Raw genomic sequence first — 21,972 nt, 5'->3', positions numbered from 1 at the left:
AAATCAAGCTTTTTCTGGCCTTTCCCAGACCCCCAAAATGTAGGCTGCCATCAGTCACACCCCGGACCTAACAGAAGTGCCACCATTAGCCACCTTACTTAAAAAGTAGCACTGCCAGTAAGAAACTGTTGAGAAAGTGAAGATAGGTGACACTGGCAAAAGAATGGAAATATAACTTCTCCTGAGTCAAGTAACTGATTCAGAGCTTACCATCAAATGGTGACAATGGTCTGGTAACCTCTGTCTAAGAAAAGCAAGCCTTATTCTTGCCTACACCTCATTAAAAGACTGAAATTCACCCGTGGAAAAGCTTTATTGCTTTAACTGCAAGCATGACTGATGTGGCACTTGACTCGCAAACCAAACAGCACTCAGTACTGTCTTCAGAAAAAAAATCTTTTAAAATTCAGTTCTAACGGAAACCATCAGTGGAAATATTAGCATCTTCGAGCCCCTCAGTGTGCTGCAGAGTCCTGAGATATAACACCTAGCGGGTGCCTTACCCCAAGGCAGTGCTCCGTGTTTATGGAGCTGCACTGAATTGAATAGGAAGACTTCAGAAATAAGTTGGCTTACCAGCAGGTTTTCATACTCCTCCTCCAACTGGTAGATGGCAGATTTCTCACGCTGGAAGGCAACAAACAGCAGGTAATGATTTCATGCTCCTTGTGGGTTTGTAGAGAAAGAACAGTTCCTCCAAATCTCCTTTTTGTCAGATCCTCGCTTTACATCGGTCGGCAGACTGTTTTCTCTAGGAAATCTTTCACTCATAGGGACCTCTCCCCAGTTGGTGTGAATGTGAACCCTCGCTGGTCTGGCAGTGCCATCTCCTCAAGTGAAGGCCTGATCACTGTCACTTGAAGACTCATTGTTACATACTTGTAAATGTTTGAAAATATGATTTAGGACTCCCTAGATCTTAGGGAAAACTGGCCAGATACTCAAATGGACAAATGTTAAGGTGAAAAAGAAAGCCAGAAAAAAAAACAAGGTGGACGAGTAACTCTGTTCTAAGAAAAAAATTAAAACAGTATGTTGCCCTGGGGCCTGTGTCGCTCAGTTGGTTGAGCTTTGTCCCATACACCTCCCAGTCAGGGCACATGCCCAGTTACAGGCTCGATCCCCTGTAAGGTGCATGCAGGGGGCAGTAAGTGATGTTTCTCTCTCACATTGATGTTTCTCTCTCTCCCTCCTTTCCCCTATCTAGAAAAAAATATTTTTAATTCTTTGGGAAAAAAGAAAAAAAAAAAAAAATATATATATATATATATATATATATATATATATATATATATATATATATATATATATATATATATAAAAAAAGTCTAGGGGGAAACTGAGTGCTTAAAATCAAATGAATATTTTATGTTGTAATTCTCTACCTAGCTTCGAGTCAGTACTTTTAGCAAAGTAAAGTTACCAGGATGAGACATAATTTCCCTCAATAGAGAGACGTTTTAATTACCACATAGAAAAGAATTCACCAAGGACATAAAACTGTGTAACTGTTGGATTTTCCTGATTTGAAGAGATGTTCTGCATTCTGCAGAAAAGAACTACCATCCCAGAACACTCATTTACAAACTGCACACAAATGAGTGTCTGTATACCCTTAGCTTGTTGTTTAACTGCCCTCACCCAGAGTTAACGCAATCTCTGGTAGATCTATCAGATTCTACTTCCCCATTTGTGAGACGGGATTTTTAAAATTTTCCAGTCATTTGGGAAAGTAATCATAGACTAATGTTTCAGACAAAACTGGCTGGGATCAAGTAACTGCACAATCCCTCACTATGCTTTTTGGAGATTCTAAAGTGAAATATTTTAAAGTACCAGGTCGGCTTTAATTTTGTCCAGTTGCCAGCGGTAGTCTCCGATAGCGTTGTGGATGCTCCTGTGGCTGGCGATGTGCTGCTCCACTGAGGCCAGGTCCACGCCCCAGGAGACCATGTCCATCTCCGTCTGTGGAGGGAGAGAGAGCACCCTTCATTTCTGACCCTGTGCATCGGACACACCTTACCTACAGCACCAGGGGTCAGCATACCAGGGCCACACACAGATCCACTCAGATCAAACTGAATATTCAATGTTGAAACCAAAAAATATTTTTTAAAGGCTTGGGATTTCCAAACAGCTAAGAGGGCTTGCTAAATACTTCCCTCAACTTGTCTGACCCCCAGGCTCGAGAGGTGATTCATAAATAGCTCCTTGAAGCCTAGATGATGTCCTCTGAAGAAGAAAAGTCTACATGTACATATGCAAGTGGTGTGTGTATGTGTGTGTGTGTGTGTGTGTGTGTGTGTAGTGTGTGCAATACCTATGTGCCACACCTAACATATAGTATGTCATAAAATACTGATAAGTTTCTACGGTTAGTCATTTTAAAATGGCCATCAAAACAATCATATACTACTTCCCAAGCTAAAGAGGTAACCTAAAAGTACTTTTGTTGTTGTTTTTTTAATTTTTTTTTATTAATATAATTTGTTTGATTTTTTAAATCCAGCATTCACTATTACCTTTTAGGATACAAAACGACCTATGGCTCATTTCAAAGAAAAGTTACAACAAACTCCCAATGCCTGACCTTCAATTAATTGGTAACATTGAGATTGTGGATTTGTATTAGCTTTTTAAAAATTAAATCTAACTTCCTATTTTGTCTCTACTGCTTCAAATTTAAAAATGTCCCATAATAAGAATCAACACATTGTTCCACAAATTTCATGCTGTGGCCAGTCTATTATCTCATCTTTCTCTTGCATGAGCTCATGTACATTTCCAAATCACCTGTGTCATCTCCAAGGCATTCCAAGGGCAAACATTCCAGTCTCTTATTACAGCAAGAACACAACACATGTTGTTCTACGCCACATCCGTGTTTTAACATACTTGGCCAGCTTCAGAAAGGGGAGCCATTTCAGAGTCAGACAACTGAAATTTACCCAGGACTTTGACCCTTCTCTCCCACAGCTCCTTTTGGGCTTAACAGAAACAGGTGAGTCACTGGGTCTTTAAAAAGATGACCAGGCTCCTGCTCAAGCCCCTCATTACCAACCTTGTGTATAGTATCTGATTGGCCCATCAGCACAAACACAAATCAGGGGAACAAAACAAAAACCTGGCACAGGAGATGGTGACTGCCTACTCATTGTGCTGCTGGAGACTGTTCCCTTATCAGCTGGGCCCTGTGGCTCAGTCTCCTGGGACAGAGAGGAAGAATGCAAGCTATGCTTTGGGAAAGAGGGGATAAGAGAAAAGGGACCCAAAAGAATCCCAGAGCAAACCAGCAATAAGTGATAAAACTGCCAATTCTTTTGCAAACACAGGGGCCATCTGATCTAAAAAGCCTGGCTCATCCACTGTTAGAAAACGCTCCCTACTCCATGGCAACTGAGTCATTTTCCAAAATGTTTAAATGTTGCGCCTTTGCTTCAAAGAAATTCTTACAAAGGTACACCCAACGTGAATACAGAAAATGACAAATTCTGAGTTGTCATTTTACTTCAGTCATAATAAAAAGGAATTAGGGAATTGGATGTTCCATAATTTGGTTCAAAGGTTGTTTAACCTAACGTTAAGGTTGTTTAACCTTAAGCCTTCCTTTGACCTCTCCATCCCCCAAGTACTGAAGTGCCACCTTTCCCCAGTCCTATCAGAGCAGGGTTTTATTACAGTTCAAACGCAGTATTTAATTCTACTCTTTTCTGCATAAAAATTTGGCATTTGGATGTGTGTATTTTGTTTTCTTCAATAATAATCATTTTCAGGGCCATGGAACATAATTTTTGAAACCACAATTTCTGGCATGGTGCCAATACATCTAAAATGCTCAAAAAATGTGTGTTCAGAGTTTAGAAGGGAATTTCACAAAATATACAGGTGTTTAGTCACTATGCTGTACATCTGGAACTTATATAATATTGTATGTCAATTATACCTCAACTAAAAAAAATTGAAGGGAATTTGAAAACATGCAATTAGGCTTGTATTAGGTACCGGGGATTAATAATTTTTATTCTACCTCCTGTAATGGTGTTATTTAGCCCTTATAAGAGGTGAGAGGAAAAGTAATGAATGACAAATATATTGAGTCTCCTAAGCCCTCACCACTTAGGAAAATACACATACAAAAAATTTTAGGTTGTCAAGAAATTTTAATAACACTGCTACGTTGATCCAAACCAGTGTTTCTTACCACAACCACACTGCATAACAAACAATCTCTCCACAACTTATCATTCTGACATATCCACCTTCTCAAGAGAAGGATGCCTCACTAGTGCAGGTTTTCATTATAAAATTCCCATCGACATGATTATGGCACATTTCTACTACCACCTGTTCATTACAGCACATAATTACCACATAAAACAACAAAATAGTAATTAACATTGAAAAATACTTTATAGAAACTCCGGCTCTCGGGAAGGCTCTGCACACTAGTGTTGCCATGACTTCACCTTACTCCCACACAGTGACCTGCGATTGCACAAGGCAGCTGACACTTCAAAATATGAGGTGAGCAGCCTGTGAGTCCAAACCAGAATATCCAGTTTTAGCCAGTTTCCAGCTCCTTCAATTTTGTTAACATTTTAAATGAGCCTCCACAACATTCTTTTGTTTTTTAAGTATCTGTCAGTGACACAGATAAGATCAGCTACCATTCAAGGAGATCAGTGAAGTTTGTTAGCACATGAAGTCCCACAACAGACAATTTTCCGGTTGTGCACAGAAAGAGCTAGTCAAAATCTACTACTTAAATTATCCCTGTTAAATATTACCTGTGTGATAAAAGTTTGGCTATGGAGCAATAAGGCTAATTCTCTAAGCCATACAAAGGGAAAAGAACTGACAAGTTTCATACATTTAAATAGAAGCCCACTTTCAAATTGTATATGAGAAAAATCCCAAAAGGAGCAAATGGTTGCTGCCAGCGGAGGGCCAGCACACTGCCCGGGCTGACCCTGCCCCGGTCCATCCCTCTAGAAAACAGGCTTGGAACGTTTGAGAACAGCCCTTGTCCCTCTGGAAGCTGCTTACTTACCCTCTGCTGCCTCATCCACCCCAGACATTCGCCGGTGAGGCGCTTGGTGAATTCATCCCACCCGGAGCCGCTCTGACAGGTGTACCCTCCGCCGCCCTTGGAGCTGGCCCTTCGGACGCGAGGGACGCTGATGGCTTTGTACAGGGCCCGCATTTGCTCCTGGAGCTGCAGCAGCCTGAAAGAAAAGGAAGACAATTATCCCCGCACAGGAGCAGCCCAGGAAAACACCCCTTTTCTGGGTCTCCTTTGTGTCAGTGTAGAGGCCACAGACATTTTATTTAAAGAATACTTTTCTTTACCACTTGATGTGAATCTTGATCACATACAAAAACATAAATATGAGGCACTCAAAGCCTGAAACATCATAGAACACGCCTTGGCTTTGCCTAACCTGGCCACACCTTTCGCTTTCTCATGAGTTTCACCGTGGGAATTTTGAGAGCAAAATTCCAGGTAGCCTGAGAGCAAAAATTAGGCTGCATGTCTGCTTCAACTGCATTTTCAACTCTAAGACTCTGAATTTTTTTTTCAGACTCTTGGTATCAGACTTTTAGAAGACAAATGGTTCTAATTTGTCAAAGGCCTTTTCCATCCCCTCAAGAGAGGTACAGTGAACATCTTCTAACTCAACTCTTCAAAATACACATACTTCTTTAGGCGGGTCTGTTCAAATCTCATGGCAACTTTGTGATTCCACAAAAGATGAAGGTAGTGGTTTTAGTCACTTTGGATTTGAGAGACATAAAGATGCAAAATGCCAAATAAGGAGCCTGTCCCTGTGACTATCGGTGCTTCTTTCAAGAGAAGACCTGGGTCCTGGGATTGAGGGTAATTGACTGTGTGATATTCTCTGGGGAATACCTTTTCTGATAAGCATCGCAGGGCTGGCCCATCTGCCGCATCTCTCTGATCAAGCTATCAGTAATTTCCATCTGGTCATTGGCCTGAGCAAAACACTCATCCAGTTCTCTGCTCCGAGCCAGCTGTATTCCATCTCCATATTTCAGTTCCTAAAAAAAAAAAGGATATGAGAGGTTCTTTAGCCAAAACCTGTGGACCATATTTTAAATTTTCACTGGGCTTTTAAAAGTGTATTTACAGATTGCTGATCTTTCCCTTTCTTCTGTATCTTAAATGCCTATCTTTCATATTTACACACAATTCTCATATAATGGGAATATTTCTGAGGTAAGAACACTGCGCCATTACACTGGCTAAGGTCTTTCAGACACAAACTAAACGTTTGCTGCATCTTATGAGAAAATAAATTTTCACTTCTTAAAAAAAAGCTCTTTAATCCACTGCATTTAGACAATGGATTTCCTGGGTTTGATGATGCATTCATTATGTGAGATGTCACCTTGGAGGAAACTGAGTGATGGTTACTCAAGACTTCTTGTGAATCTAGAATTATTTTACAATAAAAAGGTGTGTTGTTTTTTGTTTTGTTTTGTTTTAAAAGGAAGCTTCCTCTGTTCACTTAGAAAGGCTGATGCTTCAGTGCCATATATGAACTTACCTAGAATGTTAGAATTGCTGCTTTCATTCGGCTTTAGCCAAATGACCTTTTATTTCTCTGAATAGAAATGTTAGTGGACATGGCACATTTCCCTGACATCACTGCACCTCAGTGCATATAAATATGAGAACATGATGCCATGTGAATCTGTGGAAATACATGTAAAGCATATCCATAGCCATCGCAAACTGTCCAGGACTGGGTGTGAATGTGTTCAAAGTGAAGTCACTAGTGCCCCTGCTTAGCTTTCTGTAAAGGAATCATGTGAGCATTTTTTAGAATATATTTTTTATTGTTGATAGTATTACAGATATCTCCCTTTCCCCCTGCCCCCCTTTACCATTCTCCCCCGATCCTCTACTCACCCCCAGCTCTTCACTATCCTACTGCCCGTGTCCATGGGCTATGCATATAAGTATTTAAGTTCTTTGGTTTATCTCTTCTCGTCCCCCCAACTCCACATCGAGGTATATCACTCTGTTCCATGCCTCCCTGCTTCAGATCTTATTTTGTTGACCAATTCATTTTGTTAATTAGATTCCAAAAGTAAGTAAGATCACATGATATTTGTCTTTCTCAGATTGGCTTATTTCACTGAGGACAATATTTCCCAGGTCAATCCATGCTGTCCCAAAGTGAAGAGATCCCTCTTTTCTACATCTGCATAATATTACATAGTGTGAATGTCCCACAGCTTTTTTATCCAATCGTTTACTGATGGGCAGTTGGGCTGTTTCCAAATCTTAGCTATTGTAAATAACACTACTATGAACATAGTTGGAGCATACATTCTTTTTGATTGATGTTTTTGGGGTTTTTAGGATATATTCCCAGAAATAGGACCACTGATTAAACAGAAGTTCCATTTTTAATATTTTGAGGAAACTCCATACTTAAAGTGAACATTTAGAAGTGTGTATTTCAAATCAGGCACTTGAAACAGCCAGAACTAGAACCAAATTGGTTTGCTGAGCCCCAAATACCTTTTTACATGGATTAAAGTAAAGTTGTCTTTATAATTGGACAAGATAAACCAGAACAAGAACCCATGCATTATTTAAAATTAAGAAATTAGAACATTAAGATTACCTTCAAAGAAGTATATAAATTCATTTGATTTAAAATCCCTCTTTTTATTTAGCAGGGGTCCTGTTTGATGAGCCAGATTTCAGATACAGCCTGTGCATTACCGTATTTTTCGGACCATAAGACGCACTTTTTTCCCCCCAGAAGTGGGGGGGAAAAGTCCCTGCGTCTTATGGTCCAAATATAGCCTACACATATACTTAAAAAAAAAAAAGTTTTTTTACTTGCCCGGCTCTGTGTGGTCTCTGTGTGCTTGCCCGGCTCTAAAATGGTTCTAAATGCTGCTGTTTACTTTACAGGGTTGATTACATGTGTTTATGACTGTGATGTTGGGTTTTAATGCACATAAAATATTTTAGGACACTATTTGTTTCAGAATCTTTTTTTCTTCATTTCCCTTCTCTAAAAACTGGTGCGTCTTATGGTCCGGTGCGTCTTATGGTCCGAAAAGTACGGTAATTAATGTTAGCATTATGGAGATTGAAGAGATACTATAAATTGGGGACAGAATGGGAAAAATGGCTATGGCCCCACCATTTTCTAGCCTGTTTTTAGCAAACTCAGAGTTAATGTGAATACTACCGTCTTTTAAAATAAACACTTTAAACAAGAAGAGCATCATGGGAACCGTGATTTCCAAGCTTGTTTCAATGAGATCATAGCTTTCTCAGTAACACCAAGGATTATCATAAGGCTTTCATAAATGTTACCATTTTTTCCTAAAATTTCAATAGCAATATATATAAAATTTTTTTCTCAAATAGAATTGTTCTTACAATATGGTTATTTTTTTACCCAAAAAAAACCCAACTTATTAAATTGATGGTGTACATCACAATCCAGTGACATACAGCATTTCTAGGAAAAGAAAGTATTAAAAAATAAATGACAACAGGTGGCTGCAATTCCAATAGGTTGTCGCAATCAGCAGTGTAAACATTTGTTGAAAAAAGTGTAAAAACTGGTTTCCATGGTTAAGCCGGCATTACAAGCAGGTTAAGAAGATATACATCGCTATCTCGTCCGTTTTGAAAAGATAATCTCTTCAGTGAAAGAGGGCAGTGAATGAGGACGCACGGGTGAGGCCGAGGAGAGTCAAGCCAACCGGGAACAACACGGGGCGTGGGTGATACTGGAGAAAGAGAAAGCTCACCGGCTGCACAATCAGCTCCGCCCGCATCAAGCAATCAGAGCAGTTCTGCAGAAGCTCCTGGATGGTGTTCTGGTTCTGGTGCCTGGATATCGTTCCAGTTTGGCTGATGAGGCAAACACAATGAAGCAGGCATGAATGACTTTTTTCAATTCTGAAATAATTTCAAACTTTCAGAAAAGTGACAAAAATGAGACAAAACACTCCCTCAGACCCTTAGCCCAGATTCCCCAGTTAACATTACCTGAGTAACCTTTCCCCCCTCTCTGTATGTAAGTGCATTTATACATTTTTCTGAACCATTTGAGAACAGTCATGTCCCTCTAACCCAAAATATTTCAGCACGAAATTCCTAATAAAGATATTCAACTATATAACCACAAAATAATTCTCAAATCAGAACATTTAAAATGGATTGAATACTAGTTTCTACTCTACAGAACTTTTTTTCACATTTTTCTAATTAGCTCAATAATGACCTTAACACCAAGTTATTTGTGTGTATGTTTTTTTCCAGGTCCAAGGTCCAACCCACAGTACTCCTTTGAGTTGTAAAAACACATTTCTGGCAGCTTCTCTATCACACATCTTGCTTCCCTTCCACCACCACCACCACCACCACCCACCCCCTCTGCCCCCCAATATCCATAAAGCCCAGTCCCCAAGTCCCTGGGGACAGACCTCAGAGCATAAAGGTGTTGCTGGCAAGTCTGGCTACAGGAAATAGTAGAAGATAAGAGAAAAGCTTATTCAACAAAAATACTTTCTGCAATCACAGGGAAAGAAAACATCAGTAAAGAAATAATGGTGTGAAGAAAGTGATGGAAAGTTAAGCATCTTTAAATGCAAAAAACAAGCCACTTTTCCTTTCAGATGATCCTAGAGCATTTTTCTCTACGATGCTCACCCACATGACATGTCAAATGAACCACTTTTCTGGAAGAGGCGTGATAGAAACCTTAAAACAACAGTGGTGCTTAAGAAGAAAGGTTGTAGATGTTCCATATTTTAAAGAAAGACATTACAGGAATTTAATTTGCACCAGATGTAAGTAAAAAGAGCAAGGTATAATAACACAGTCTTGCTTTTAATTTGCCTGGATACAATATGCCGACGCACAGCCTACTGTAGTTTAGTTTAAGACAAACATAAAGCATATTAAATTATTGTTTAATGATCGGGAAAAGGCCTCATGAATGGGCTACAAGAAGCCTGTGTCCCTCGTGAGACTTCACAGGCACCCAGGGCCGCCTGTAGATAAAACTGATTGACGCCCGTTTGATGTGCGGATTTTCTCTTATGTGCGTCTGTGTCTGTGTCTGGGGTGGGTGTGTCTGTAAAAGTTTTAAAGAAATAATTTCACTGTTTGAAAAAAAGGGTTTGAAAAATGGCCCAAGTGAAATGCAGGCTGTGCTGTGCACACATGGGGTAAAATCCAAGAACATGGGGAACTTCTCCCCCCAGGCCTCATTCGGTGTCATTTCACATAGAAGCAACTCACCGACTTTCTCTCTCCGCCACCCATGTGGTCCCTGCCTGCAAACAAGGCTCCCCAACAAGCCCGCACTGGCTGACTCTGTGTGGGTGAGGACCCAAGCTTTCCCTGCGAACCACTCCCAGGTGATGACATGGCTCCTCCAGGCAGGCCCAGGCGAAGTGCCGCATGCACTGCCCACCTATCAAAACCAGGTCACCACACCCCCATGAATGCAGTCAGTCTTTCTTCCACTCAGAATTACACTGGAAATCTGGCACACTTCTCATCCTGCTGAGGGATAAACAGGGCTGCTTCCGTTGTCTAAACTTGCACAAAATTCCAATTGACTTAGAATCAGAACACTTTCCAAAATATACTTATTATAAAATGGAGGAAAGAAATCCAAGAGACAGAAGAAAAACTTCAGAAATACAGAAACCTCAGTTAGAACCTTAGGATGGCTAAGGAATCAGGAAGGTCCTGGGTCATTACAATTGCTTTCCTTTATTGAAGGGAAGTGAGAGCAACCTTTCTTCTGAAACATTTAGTGATTCTGTCCAGTAATTGGTTTATAGGGCAATTCCCACAAAGATTGCCAGTCCCTGGGATATCAGTGAAAGGCTACCCCTTAGCACAATGGAAAGGCCAAGCTTCTTAAATGATTTAATAATATGCACTCCTGCAAACTACCATAAACCCAGCTATTAGACAGAGGCAGGTGGGGGAAACTGGGTGAGGAGTATGTGAGAACTCTCCAGGATCTTTGCAACTCTCCTATAAATCTAAAATTATTCCAAAATAAAGATGTATTTTAAAAAAGAGAGACCAACTCAGCTGTTAATGAATACAGCAAAGTGTACATAAGTCTTCTTAAAGCCAGTTTATGACTAAATTCATTTGACAACAAAACATAAGGGAAAAAGAAAGGTGAGGCAATTAAATGTTGGTTTAAAATAGTGAACTTTCCACATTTTTCTTTTTGTGGTCCCCTCCTACTTTTAGAAAACATTCCTACTTCTAGAGAGAGCAGTTGATGTGTCTATTAAGATAAATCATCTTATCTGCTTCCCCTCACTTTCATGCATCTGAACTTAAAAAGCAAACTTCATATGCTGTTAATAATACTAAAAAGAATTATTCATGCTTTCTGAAGGACTTGCATAAGTTTATCACACATGCCCTTGATGTCCACCAAAACACTGAGTTTTGCTTGACATTTTAGTAAATAGATTATCAACTATGTAGAAAAGAGGAATTGAATGCACAAAAATCTAATCCCTGAAAGGATCAAAAATGAAAAGCTAAAGTGTTAGAACAATGTAATAAAGAACCTTTGGTATTGCTATTTGTCTATGGGAAACTATGAATGATTAACCGAATTTCACCAATAACTCCTGAAGGCTATGTCTGGTCCTTAAAGCAAGGCCTACCTCGCCGTCTTTCATCTGACAGAATCTCACTTCAGTCTGAGAGTGGCTACGGACACCCTTTGGAAGCTGACCAAGGTGAGAAAGAGAACCTTTTGAAGAGCTGTCATCAAAATGAAATGGAGGGAGACACAGGCCTGAGGTTTAATGACTGGGGGGAAGACAACCCACCTTCACATTTCAGTTTGCTGCCTCAGCCCATTGAAGAACCCACACGGAACTGGCTGCACTCAAATCCAGGAGGAAGTGCAGATAGAAAGAATTTTGACCTATGGGGTCAGTCGGGTGTCAGACAGTCAACACTATGCAGAGCTGGATTCTTCAGCATGACAGCCTGGAGAGCTTGCTTCAGGGAGCATGTGTATTTTTTTAAGTTGTGTGTCTTTCAAAAATTTTTAAGTCACCTCCTATTTTTATTGACCTCGCTACATTTTAGATCTTTTTTTTTTTTTTTAATCTCAGAAATTTTCTAGACCTGTTTTTCATCTGTTAGGCTACACAGTATCGACAAGTTCTCTAGCTCATGCTTTCTATAACTCTATTTTATAAAACTCATTCCTTCTTTGAAAAAAATCCAAAAGTCTATGTTTGCCAATTCAATTCATATACTGAGCGTACTTTGGGAAAATGCAAAATTCTATCAAATGTGAAAAAATAATTTTTAAATAAATGAACATATTGAACAAGAGTATAAGGATTTAAAAATCTCTTTCCTTGAAGAAATTTTCAGTGTTGGTACATACAGATATTAGGGGTGCAGAGATTTTTAATCCATGTTAGGATTGAACTAACAAGCTCAAAGTTTAATTTTTAAATCCCATTTCAGTGGCATGAAGATGAAAGATGGCATGAAAAGAAAAGAAGAGAAAAGGAAAGAAAGAAGATAAAGAAGAGAAAAAATAAAAATTCATTTGGGCCAAATCAATAAAAAAAAAATCAACTTCTTAAACTAAAATTAACAGCTGTCCTTAAAAACATAACATTTGCTCTTAAAAGTTTTTAACTTTCTGAAATTCTGTTTTATCTTCAAACTCACAAAGACAAATGACTCATGTTTCTTAAGTTCCTTCTAAAACTTGTTTAAACAAGTAGTGGTTCCAGCAGATTGCCTTAAAGATCCCTTGTCAGTGGCTAAAAGGAAAACACGTTGTGGATTTTGATCCAAGGATGGAGCACAGGAACATGCGAACAATATTATAGAGCTTTGTGTGTTTTATTTTACCACCTCTAAGTAACACTCTTTTCTATAAAAATGACTCCAAAATTAGCTATCTGAAGGCATTAGTTTAACACTTGTTACCAAGAATATAAAAGAACAAGGACAATTATTTTGAAGAGAGGCACGCAGCACTACAAATTAAAAATATTTTAAAATAATAATAGTTACTCTCCTTGTTTTATAAAAGTAATTTTATAACAATCTATTCTGTTTATTAGACAGTTGACCCCTACCACCTAACTCTGTATTTCTTTTGTATATATACTTTCTCAACCATTGGATTCCTTCTTTCCCATCCTTCATCTCTGTCTTTGTACTTCCCTCTATCATCTCTATCTCTATTTCTATCTCCAGTCTTTCTTTTGTCCATCCATCAATGTAGGGTCCTGTACAAATGCCAGAAATGGTATCATGTGTTTTTGCATTCAGGTTCATGAAATAATGGCCTCAGAAAAGCTAGATAACTGTTGGAAATATAATTACATAATGCAATATTAATCTTAAAACCAATTTGCTTAGCTCTTTGTAATTTTCAAACCATTTTCACATATACTATTTTGAGTTTTTTAAAGAATCTTAAGTAAAAAAAAAAAAAATGTGGTGTCTGTAAAAAAGTATTTTTACTTCTTCATTTGAGGCAATGCCCTAGCTCCAAGACTCACTAAACTCTACCATCCTCCAGAAGTTGCAGAGCAAATGCTGCCTTCTCTATCGAGCTTTCCCACACACACGTCTGCCCTCATTCCACTATTTACACACCTGTCTTCCCCACTCCTGGAGATCAAAGTGCCACCTATAGTCCCACACCTTCCACTCCTGAATGCAACTAACAAAACAGAATCTGCACACAGAAGGTGCTTAATGTATGTTTGTTTGATTTAGTAAGATCGAAGAAAAACAAAGTCAAATAAAAGACTGATATGAGGATGTTACCACCTATCTCATTTCCCCAATTTCCAAAGCTCAATCAGGTAGCACATCTCTCCCCACCCATTCCCATCCAGTGAGCAGAAAGGTTTTGTTTTTTTTCCCTACAAATTTTTTTTAAAAAGGGGTTTCTCTCGGATCCTTCACTTTTGTCCTCACCCAGGAGCTTTGGAATCAGTACTCTAATAATAGTTCCATTCCCTTTCCACGTTTATTTTTTTCACACTATTTGGGGTGGATTAGGGGTGGGGGAAGACAGATTACATATCATAAACTTCAAGAAGACTTTGAAGTGGAGCAGACTTGGAGTCCACTCCCTGCCCAGCCACTTCCAGTTGTACAGTCTGTGATACTGAGCAAGTTAGACTCACTGTGCCTGGAGTTTCTGCATCTGTAATGTGGAGGCACACCCACCTCCTGCAGCTGCCAGATGCTGGGCCCACTGATATCTGCAAGGCCCAGCAAAAACTAAATCCTCACTGCAAGCCAGCTCTTGTGTGGTGGCTGCTGTTGATATGACATGGTTCTTAAATTTCATTTTGATTTTTCACTTTGAAATTTTTGCCCCAGTTCATAATTTTAAACATATCTTGCAGTAAATTAAGAATGGGATGAGAAGCCAAAAAAGGAAAGAAAAGAAAGAAATGAATTGAGTATTAAGTGTGAGACATTGCAGAGGCTCCTAAAATTACCTACAAGATCCCCAAATAATAGTTTAAGACAATTGTAAGAGAGTGATACATTTTAACAGCATGGAAGAAAGGAAAGAAAAAGATGTGTTTCTTTCCTCTATTAAGCAGGGATGACAAATGAATACTTGGTCCTTACAAATTCAATGTCAAAATAGGGATTTCTATTTCTGAACTAGTTCTCTATATGAAAACTTCTATTTATTCTGAAGCCTAAAAGAATCACTTACTGATTCTTTTAGGCTTCGGAATAGTTATTTGATTATCTATCAAGAAGTCAACTCCTTTTTAAATTTTAAATTTTCTTCAGGTACCAGATAAAGCAAGGAACATTGTTTGTGTGTCAAAAATTTTAATTCTAAGCAAAAACTTAGACCTCTTACTAACATGTTGTCATTTTCATGAAACACAGATGTCACATTCTGAGGTCTTGGAAGGCCCTGGACCCTTCCAGCCCAAGGTGTAAATGACTGGGCTGCACTAGCATTTTCCAGTAAGTCGCTTCCAATGAGTTGCTCACTGAATCTTGAGGTCCGAGGACCAGTGGCTTCAACATCAGAACCACACCTGACCATTTTCCCATGAGTGCGAGAGGGAGAAAGAGAAAGACAAAGGGTGGGGCAGTGCTCCAACGCAGAAGCCTCCAGACCGAAGCAGCACTCTTCCAGAACCACACCTTCTGGAAAGACTGGTTAGCGGAGAACTGAGTGAGACTCTCCAGTCACACCCAAGTCCTCCTTTGCTCCACCCTGAGAAGTCAGCATTGAGGCATCAGGGGCATCAGCAGTTTTTCTTCTTTCCCAGGACATCTCAATCACTGAGCAACAATGAGTTACACCCATATTTAGAAAAAAAAATTAACTACTGTTGAAAGCTGTTTTGTAGATCTGACCAACCATTAGTTGGCTGAGTGTAGTATCAGACTGTTTTGCTAAGCAGATGGAAACTCCACAGGAGTATTAATGAAAGAACACAATGATTATGAAATAAATATTTTACAGGAATGCAACAAATTAATGACTAAAAACTCATATTAGATGGAAGAGTTTACAAGTAGAAGAGACAAATCCTAATCACTACAGTTCGATAGTTTGATTTTTTTCTTCTTGAGTCATTGTGGTATGCTGGACTTAAATGTAGCTCAATCACTGTGTGACCAGGGCCAAGTCGATTAATTATCTTAACCATAGTTTTCCATCTGTAAATTGGGAAGTTTGTCATGAGGCTTGAAATAAGTATATAATGTACCTGGCACATCATAGAAGTGTTTGCTAGGTGATGGTAACTATTACTAACCACTGATCTGATATTTTTAAAAATATATTTTACTGATTTTTTTTTTTTTTTCCAGAGAGGAAGGCAGAGGGACAGAGAGCTAGAAATATCGATGAGAGAGAAACATCGATCAGCTGCCTCCTGCACACCCCCACCGGGGATGTGCCCGCAACCAAGGTACATGCCCCTGACCGGAATCAAACCTGGGACCCTTCAGTCCACAGGTGTCGCTCTATCCACTGAGCCAAACTGGTCTCGGCTGATCTTTTTTTATAAAATATATAACTTTTTCAAATTTAATAACCATGTAAATGTTATCTGCACATATTAAACTAAACTGAATCTTACTTTGCAATCATTCCCCAGAAAAATTTTTGGAAAATCTATTCTATGAGTCAGCCAACTCTCAGCCTGTTTTCTCAAACTCTCCCTTGCCTCTCCCAATCTTAGCTGAAGGTGCCACTCCACCTAGCAATTCTATTTTCCTGACATACTGCCACTAAACTATTGATAGATCTGACTTTTGTCACCTCCCTCCTTCACTGGTGTAATTATTTCCTTATGCCAACCCACTCCTGCAGGCTCTCCCCACTTCACGCCACCCTGCCCACTGAGGCCACAGAAGCAGTGCAGAAGCCCTCAATGCAGGAGACCTTCACGGGCTTCAATGAAAATCTGCCATGGCTCCCCTCTGCCTATCCAAATTCTCCCTCCCCTCCATGAAGTCAAGGTCTCTCAGGCACTAGTCCTGACTAATCTTCCTCCTTAAGTCTTACTGCTTCCTCAGGTACAGGGATGCTCAGAAAGGACATCACTCCATAGGCCTTGAATTTGCTCCTTGTTTTCCACCTCTCCAACTGTTCTCATGCTCTCTGCCCCTGGAATGCTCTCTGCCCACCCACCTTTACCAGCTGAAATAAATACTCATAGTCCAATTCAATACCACTTCCTTTATATTAAGTCTTACTTGTTAAAGTCTTACTGGAGTTGCTACCATGTCTCCTTTTGAAGCCTCTCAGTCATTTATACCCTTCTTGTCCATAATCCTTCTGTATTAGAGTACTGTGTACTTACTTTCCTTTAAAGAGCAGTGCTCCTTTAAAGAAGCCTTTTATTTTCACATTTGAAACACCTAACACACAGCAGATGCTTAGTAAATATTTGCTAAATGAATGAAGAAATGGAATTGAGATACTTTCCTTGTGCAAGTACAGAACTAATACACAAGGAACACTCTTAAAGGCATAGGGTGACAGCAGGACGGAGGAGAGGGGCCTTGGCTTCGCACTCAACTCAGCCAACAGTGGACTGGGGTTTGGGGAAAGTCTTAATCTCCTTGTCTCTAAAGTGGAAAAGTGAGGTGTTTGTACGGCTTACATTACCTCTGACCCTAATTCAGAGCAAATGGACCTATATGTTTCATGCAAATATATAGTAGGCTTCTTTTAAAAAGTAGTTTAAAACAAACTATTAATGGTGTCCCAGGAAATGTATATACACTTTAATAGCTGACAGTTCAGCTTTGAAAGTGAAATGTATTTTAATAAACACTAATTTTGTAATTATCCAAAGTGTGTATACACCTTTTGGGGACACCCTATATATCAAATAGTGATCACATGCACTTTAGTTTTGAAATCATGAGCTCTGGAGAAAACTAATAGCATTATGGCCACATTTCTGAAGCTTAATAACTATATTTGGCTTTTAATCTTATAAAATCCACCCTTTAATCAGTGAAAGATTTAGCTGTGGGACTCTGTTACTTGGCCACCAAATTTTACGACAAATTTGTAATTTATTTTAACTATAGAAATAAAATTAGTAATTCTGCCTTAAAACAATAGTAATATAACATCTATACAAGAAAAACCCAAAGTTTATATTTTTAAAAACATACCTATTATGTTATCCAGCACATAACATCTACCAAACTTTAAAATATTAAGTAGAACAGAGAAGTTAGAGAAAATAGATTCAAATTCCACGCAGCCTAAAATAAAGAAGACGCAAAAGACAGGTCAGGAACGAAGGAGAATTAGAAGTTAGATATAATATGGTCCTAAAAATTAACAATTGTTAATAACGGGAAGGAAAAAGCAAAGATGTTTTAAAGTCACGTTTAAAAAAATAAGAATTGAGCTCTACACACTCAAATCAGTTTCTTAGGGAAGGGCTAAATACAAACACTGCGCACTTGAAAAACTACCAATCTAATTCAGCTATTAAAATATAAATTTTTAAAAATAAAGTCTGAATTTAAACTCAACCAGTAGTTTTCATGCTCGTTTTGCGCTTTAAAAACAAAACACCTTCGCGGGTTGGAGCGGGGCAGAGAGGGAGGTTATTGAAGTGACAAACAAATCCCTCCACAAAAACCAGAAAGCCGCCGGAAAGCAGGTGCTGGTGCAGCCCTCCCTTCCATCAGTCGCCATTATTTTAAAATGCAGACTCTGCTTTTGTGGGTAATTTTGTATTGTGTTAATCCTTCAGTTCTAGTAGCGTGGAAGCACTGAGGCAGGCCCCACAGGCTTGGGGAAACTCCAGGGCGCCCAGTGCCTCCGGGCCCTCAGCCAGACGCTCCGCAGACCCGGCTCATCTAGGCGCAGATAGACACCCCTCCCAGAATTAGGTCATTTTTCACTTGGTCTGTTGGCCCTTCTCAGAGGTGTAAACCTTGATAGGTTTATAATCGGCCTTTCGGTTGGGATAACCGAACACAAGAAATGATGCTATACTATGAGAAAACATCCAAACTCCCCAAAATGTAGTTTCAGTAAAGAATCCTTAAACCACGTATCTTTATGAAGTTCATTAAGCAACACATTAAACTACAAATTCCTCCCACAAGAAGCCATGAAGGTTTAATTTCAATGAACAGTAATGTTTACTGTCAATTTTAGAAATAGAGACTCTAGGCTAACAGAAGCATATTTAAAAACAAAAACAAAAACGAACAAAACAAAACAAAACAAAACAAAAAAACTACACACCAAAAACAATCTTGGTTCCTAAAATGCCACCAAAAAAGAGCTGCTCAAGAATTCTTGAACATTCTGGCTCGAACTGAAAACTGTGGATATTGAAAATGTGCTTTCCAAATACTGGAAGACTGGGAGGGGAACGCAAAGTTTCAGATTTAAATGGTTGGCCGAGTTTTAAAACAAATTTAAACATTTAACTTTCTCCCCATTCTCCCTATTGCTTGGCACTTTTTCCCCCCTGGTAATCCCCAGGTGCATTTTGTTGTGGGGGGGAGGGGGGAGCTCAAGATGGAGACAATTCTTTGCCAACTCACAGCAAAATAAGTTACCAAGTTGCTCCGGGAAATAAGTATAAATCTAAACAGAAAACAGGCAGCAACTCGAACAGTCCCTGCCTTCAAAACTGCTGGCCGCACAAACCTCCCCTGGAAATAAGTGTATTCTTGTTGCTCCTCCCTAGCCTGAGGCCACAAAGCAGGGAAAATTTGTTCTGGAAATCAGGCGTCTTTCCTCCCCATATAGGGCCTGCGCGGGGAGGGTTTGCAGGAGCTGGGAGGGTGAGGAATGCAAATCCTCCCGGCTCACGTGGGCATCCCGAGCCCAGCGCCCGGACCTGGCACCGGCAGGTCCACTATCTCCCTCCGCCCACCCCAACGACGCCCTCGGTCGGTTTCCACCTAGATGATCCCGAGATAGAGACCAACTCTTCCCGGGGGGCCTTTCTGGGGGACCTCAGCCTGGACCGGCCCCCAACATTGCAGGGGGGGGCACGGATGGGAGGCGGCGCCCTCCCTTCACCGCCCCCTTCCCATCCGGCTCCAGCTGCGGGACCCTTGGCTGGAGAGAACGAGACGGTTCCCCGGTGCTTTGTAGAAAGAGGGGAACAAAGGACGCACCCCGGGCCACAGGTGCGCTCGCGGGCGGGGGCTGCCGCGCGGGGACCGGCGGGGACGGGTCTCCCCGCGGTGAGGGGCCGGGCCAGGCCGCCGCCCCCGGCGAGGCGGGAAGACCCCCGGACGGAGCCCCGCGCCTCCGGGACTCGCAGCCTCCAGCACAGACCTGGGGCTGCCGCCGTGGTCTGGAGGGGACCAGGGATTCGGGGTGAACATAGACACAGCGGAGGCTGAGTCCGACCCCGGCCAGTGGAGAGGCCCGGGGCCGCTCCTTTGCAGTTTTGGTTACATTGGAAGTTGGGTTTGTCGCAGCCCCGCCTGCCCGGCCTCCCACCTGCCGGCCGGGACAAAGGGGGTGCAGCCCGCGCTGCCGGCCGCGCACCGGGCAGTCCTGGGAGCAGCCGCACCCCCCGCGCCCCGCCCGGACCCTCACCCGCCGCCTCCGGCCCGGAAAGCGGCCGCGGCGGGACCGGGTCGCAGCTCGCACTCGCCCCGGGCCGGCGCCGCGCTCCCGACCTCGTGCGCACAGACGCTTCCCTTTGGGAACCTCGGTCCCCGGGCGCCGGGGGAGAACGGTCCCTCTCCTTCCCGCCTGCCGGGGGTGGGTTCTGACAGGAGAGCGCGGGGCCCCGCAGCCCCGCGCACGCTGCCTGGGGCCGCCCGGCACCCACCAGTAGCCGTCGGAGTTCTGGTCGGTGACGGTGTAGCGCCGGGAGTAGTACATCCTGCTGGTGCCTCCGCCGCCGCCGCCGCCGCCCCCGCCGCCGCCGCCGTAGGCCACCTCGTAGCGCAGGTCGGGGCCGGACTCGGCGCGGGTCATGCGGCCCAGCGTGTTGATCCGCGGGTGGGAGCCTCCGTTGCAGCTCATGTCGGCGGCGCTCAGGAGCGCTCAGCGCCCAGGCATACGCGGGGAGGCGGCCGGCGCGGGGAGGGCGAGGGCTTCCAAGGCCTGAACCCCCGGACCGGAGCGGGAGGCAGAGGGTGGCGGGACGCGCCTCTCTCTCCGCCGGGCTGTCCGGCCGCTGCGGGCGCCGGCGGCGGGGCAGGTAGGTGGGCGCTGGGGCGGCGAGGGCCGGGGCCGGAGCGGGAGGAAGAGCTGCGGACGCGAGGGCGGCGAGAGCGCACAGGAGCGGGGCGGCGGCCGGGTGGCGGTGTTGGTTGGCGGGGCGCGCGAGTCTCCTCCCCGCTGGCAGCCGGCGCCGGCCACACCTGGCCCGCTCCTTCCCGGGCTCCGCCTCCGCCCCCGCGGGGCCACCGCCGCCGGGGCCGCCCCGCCCCGCCCCACATGCCCGCCCGCTCCCGGGCTGAGTGACACCGGGAGGGCGGGGGCCCCGGACCCGAACCCCCTTCGCGCCGCCACCGAGGAAAGGACTTGCGGCTTCAAGAAAGCGGGCCCTGCTCTGGAGGATCTGGTCCCCCAAAGCGGAAATAAGCTGAAAAATAAGAGCCATTCATTTATGTATTAAACATTTACTTTTGGTCATCCCGGCAAACAGTGCTAACCAAGCTTCGACTAGAAACAATTGAGAGAATGTTTAGAGGATGAGGTTTTGTTTAGGGGCTTTTTTGAATTTTCTTTTACTCCAGTATTCCAGAAAACCTCCTCAAAGGTCCGATTTCCGACATGTAAAACGATTTCTACACAGAACCACCACTTTCCGGAGAACTCTGCATCATAAATAAATAATTTCTCTGGCATGAAGATAAAAACACGACACCCCGTTTTTCACGGGTTAACGTGAAAATATAAATTGGATTTCTTTTTATTTTTGCCTGTTCGTGGTCATTTAAAACTAGAAATTGCAAAGACTTTCACCCTTAGACCCAGTTTCCAGGTTTTGTAAAACAACCTTGGGAAAGCCTGTCCGTGGCGCCCCGCAGCACCTACTGGCTAGACCCAGGGACCCAGCCCTGTGGGAACTCAGCGGTCCTGGGACTTCAGTCTCTGAGGGCAGCAAAGAACCCTGGACAGAGATCACCCACTAGGTACTGGTGAGTAACTCTGAGCCAGAACATTCCAGCGACATGCTCCCAGTTAGTGGCTGAGTGTGAACCACACCATAGTCTCTGTGCCCAGTGTGTAGGCACAGTCCCTTCCCAGCACCCATACAAAGCTGTTTCTGTCATTCGGAAAAATCTTAAATTACTCTTAAATAAACATTTAGAGATCTTTATAATGAATATTTGTCATCTTCCCAAACAATGCCAGTTAATGAACCTTCTTAAACAGTATGTTTTTAAAGTGTTTATGAACTAAGAAGAACAAAAATGGGAAC

General features: G+C 42.3%; 1 protein-coding gene across 5 annotated transcripts in view; it reads right to left on the bottom strand.

The window, feature by feature from the left end:
* LOC118724485 (desmoplakin) overlaps nt 1-20,684 on the bottom strand; it is a 41,741-nt gene extending 21,057 nt beyond the window's left edge. For 2 of the 5 annotated variants that reach the window (XM_036447776.2, XM_045584247.1), the window contains exons 1-6: nt 20,368-20,684; nt 8,809-8,911; nt 5,912-6,060; nt 5,051-5,225; nt 1,837-1,965; nt 577-627 (exon numbers count right to left, since the gene is read on the bottom strand). In XM_036447776.2, the coding sequence (XP_036303669.1) occupies nt 577-627; nt 1,837-1,965; nt 5,051-5,225; nt 5,912-6,060; nt 8,809-8,911; nt 20,368-20,564 (804 nt within the window). In that variant the 5' untranslated portion in view covers nt 20,565-20,684. The remainder of the gene's footprint in view (nt 1-576; nt 628-1,836; nt 1,966-5,050; nt 5,226-5,911; nt 6,061-8,808; nt 8,912-20,367) is intronic. The other 3 variants (XM_036447777.2, XM_036447778.2, XM_045584246.1) reach the window with 2 other exon arrangements.
* Between the last annotated feature and the right edge of the window lie 1,288 nt (nt 20,685-21,972).

This window comes from Pipistrellus kuhlii, unplaced genomic scaffold (assembly GCF_014108245.1).
Source record: "Pipistrellus kuhlii isolate mPipKuh1 unplaced genomic scaffold, mPipKuh1.p scaffold_m20_p_2, whole genome shotgun sequence".
Taxonomy (NCBI): domain Eukaryota; kingdom Metazoa; phylum Chordata; class Mammalia; order Chiroptera; family Vespertilionidae; genus Pipistrellus; species Pipistrellus kuhlii.
Note: the sequence above shows the minus strand (reverse complement) of the source record. Positions and strands in the feature narration are given on the sequence as shown.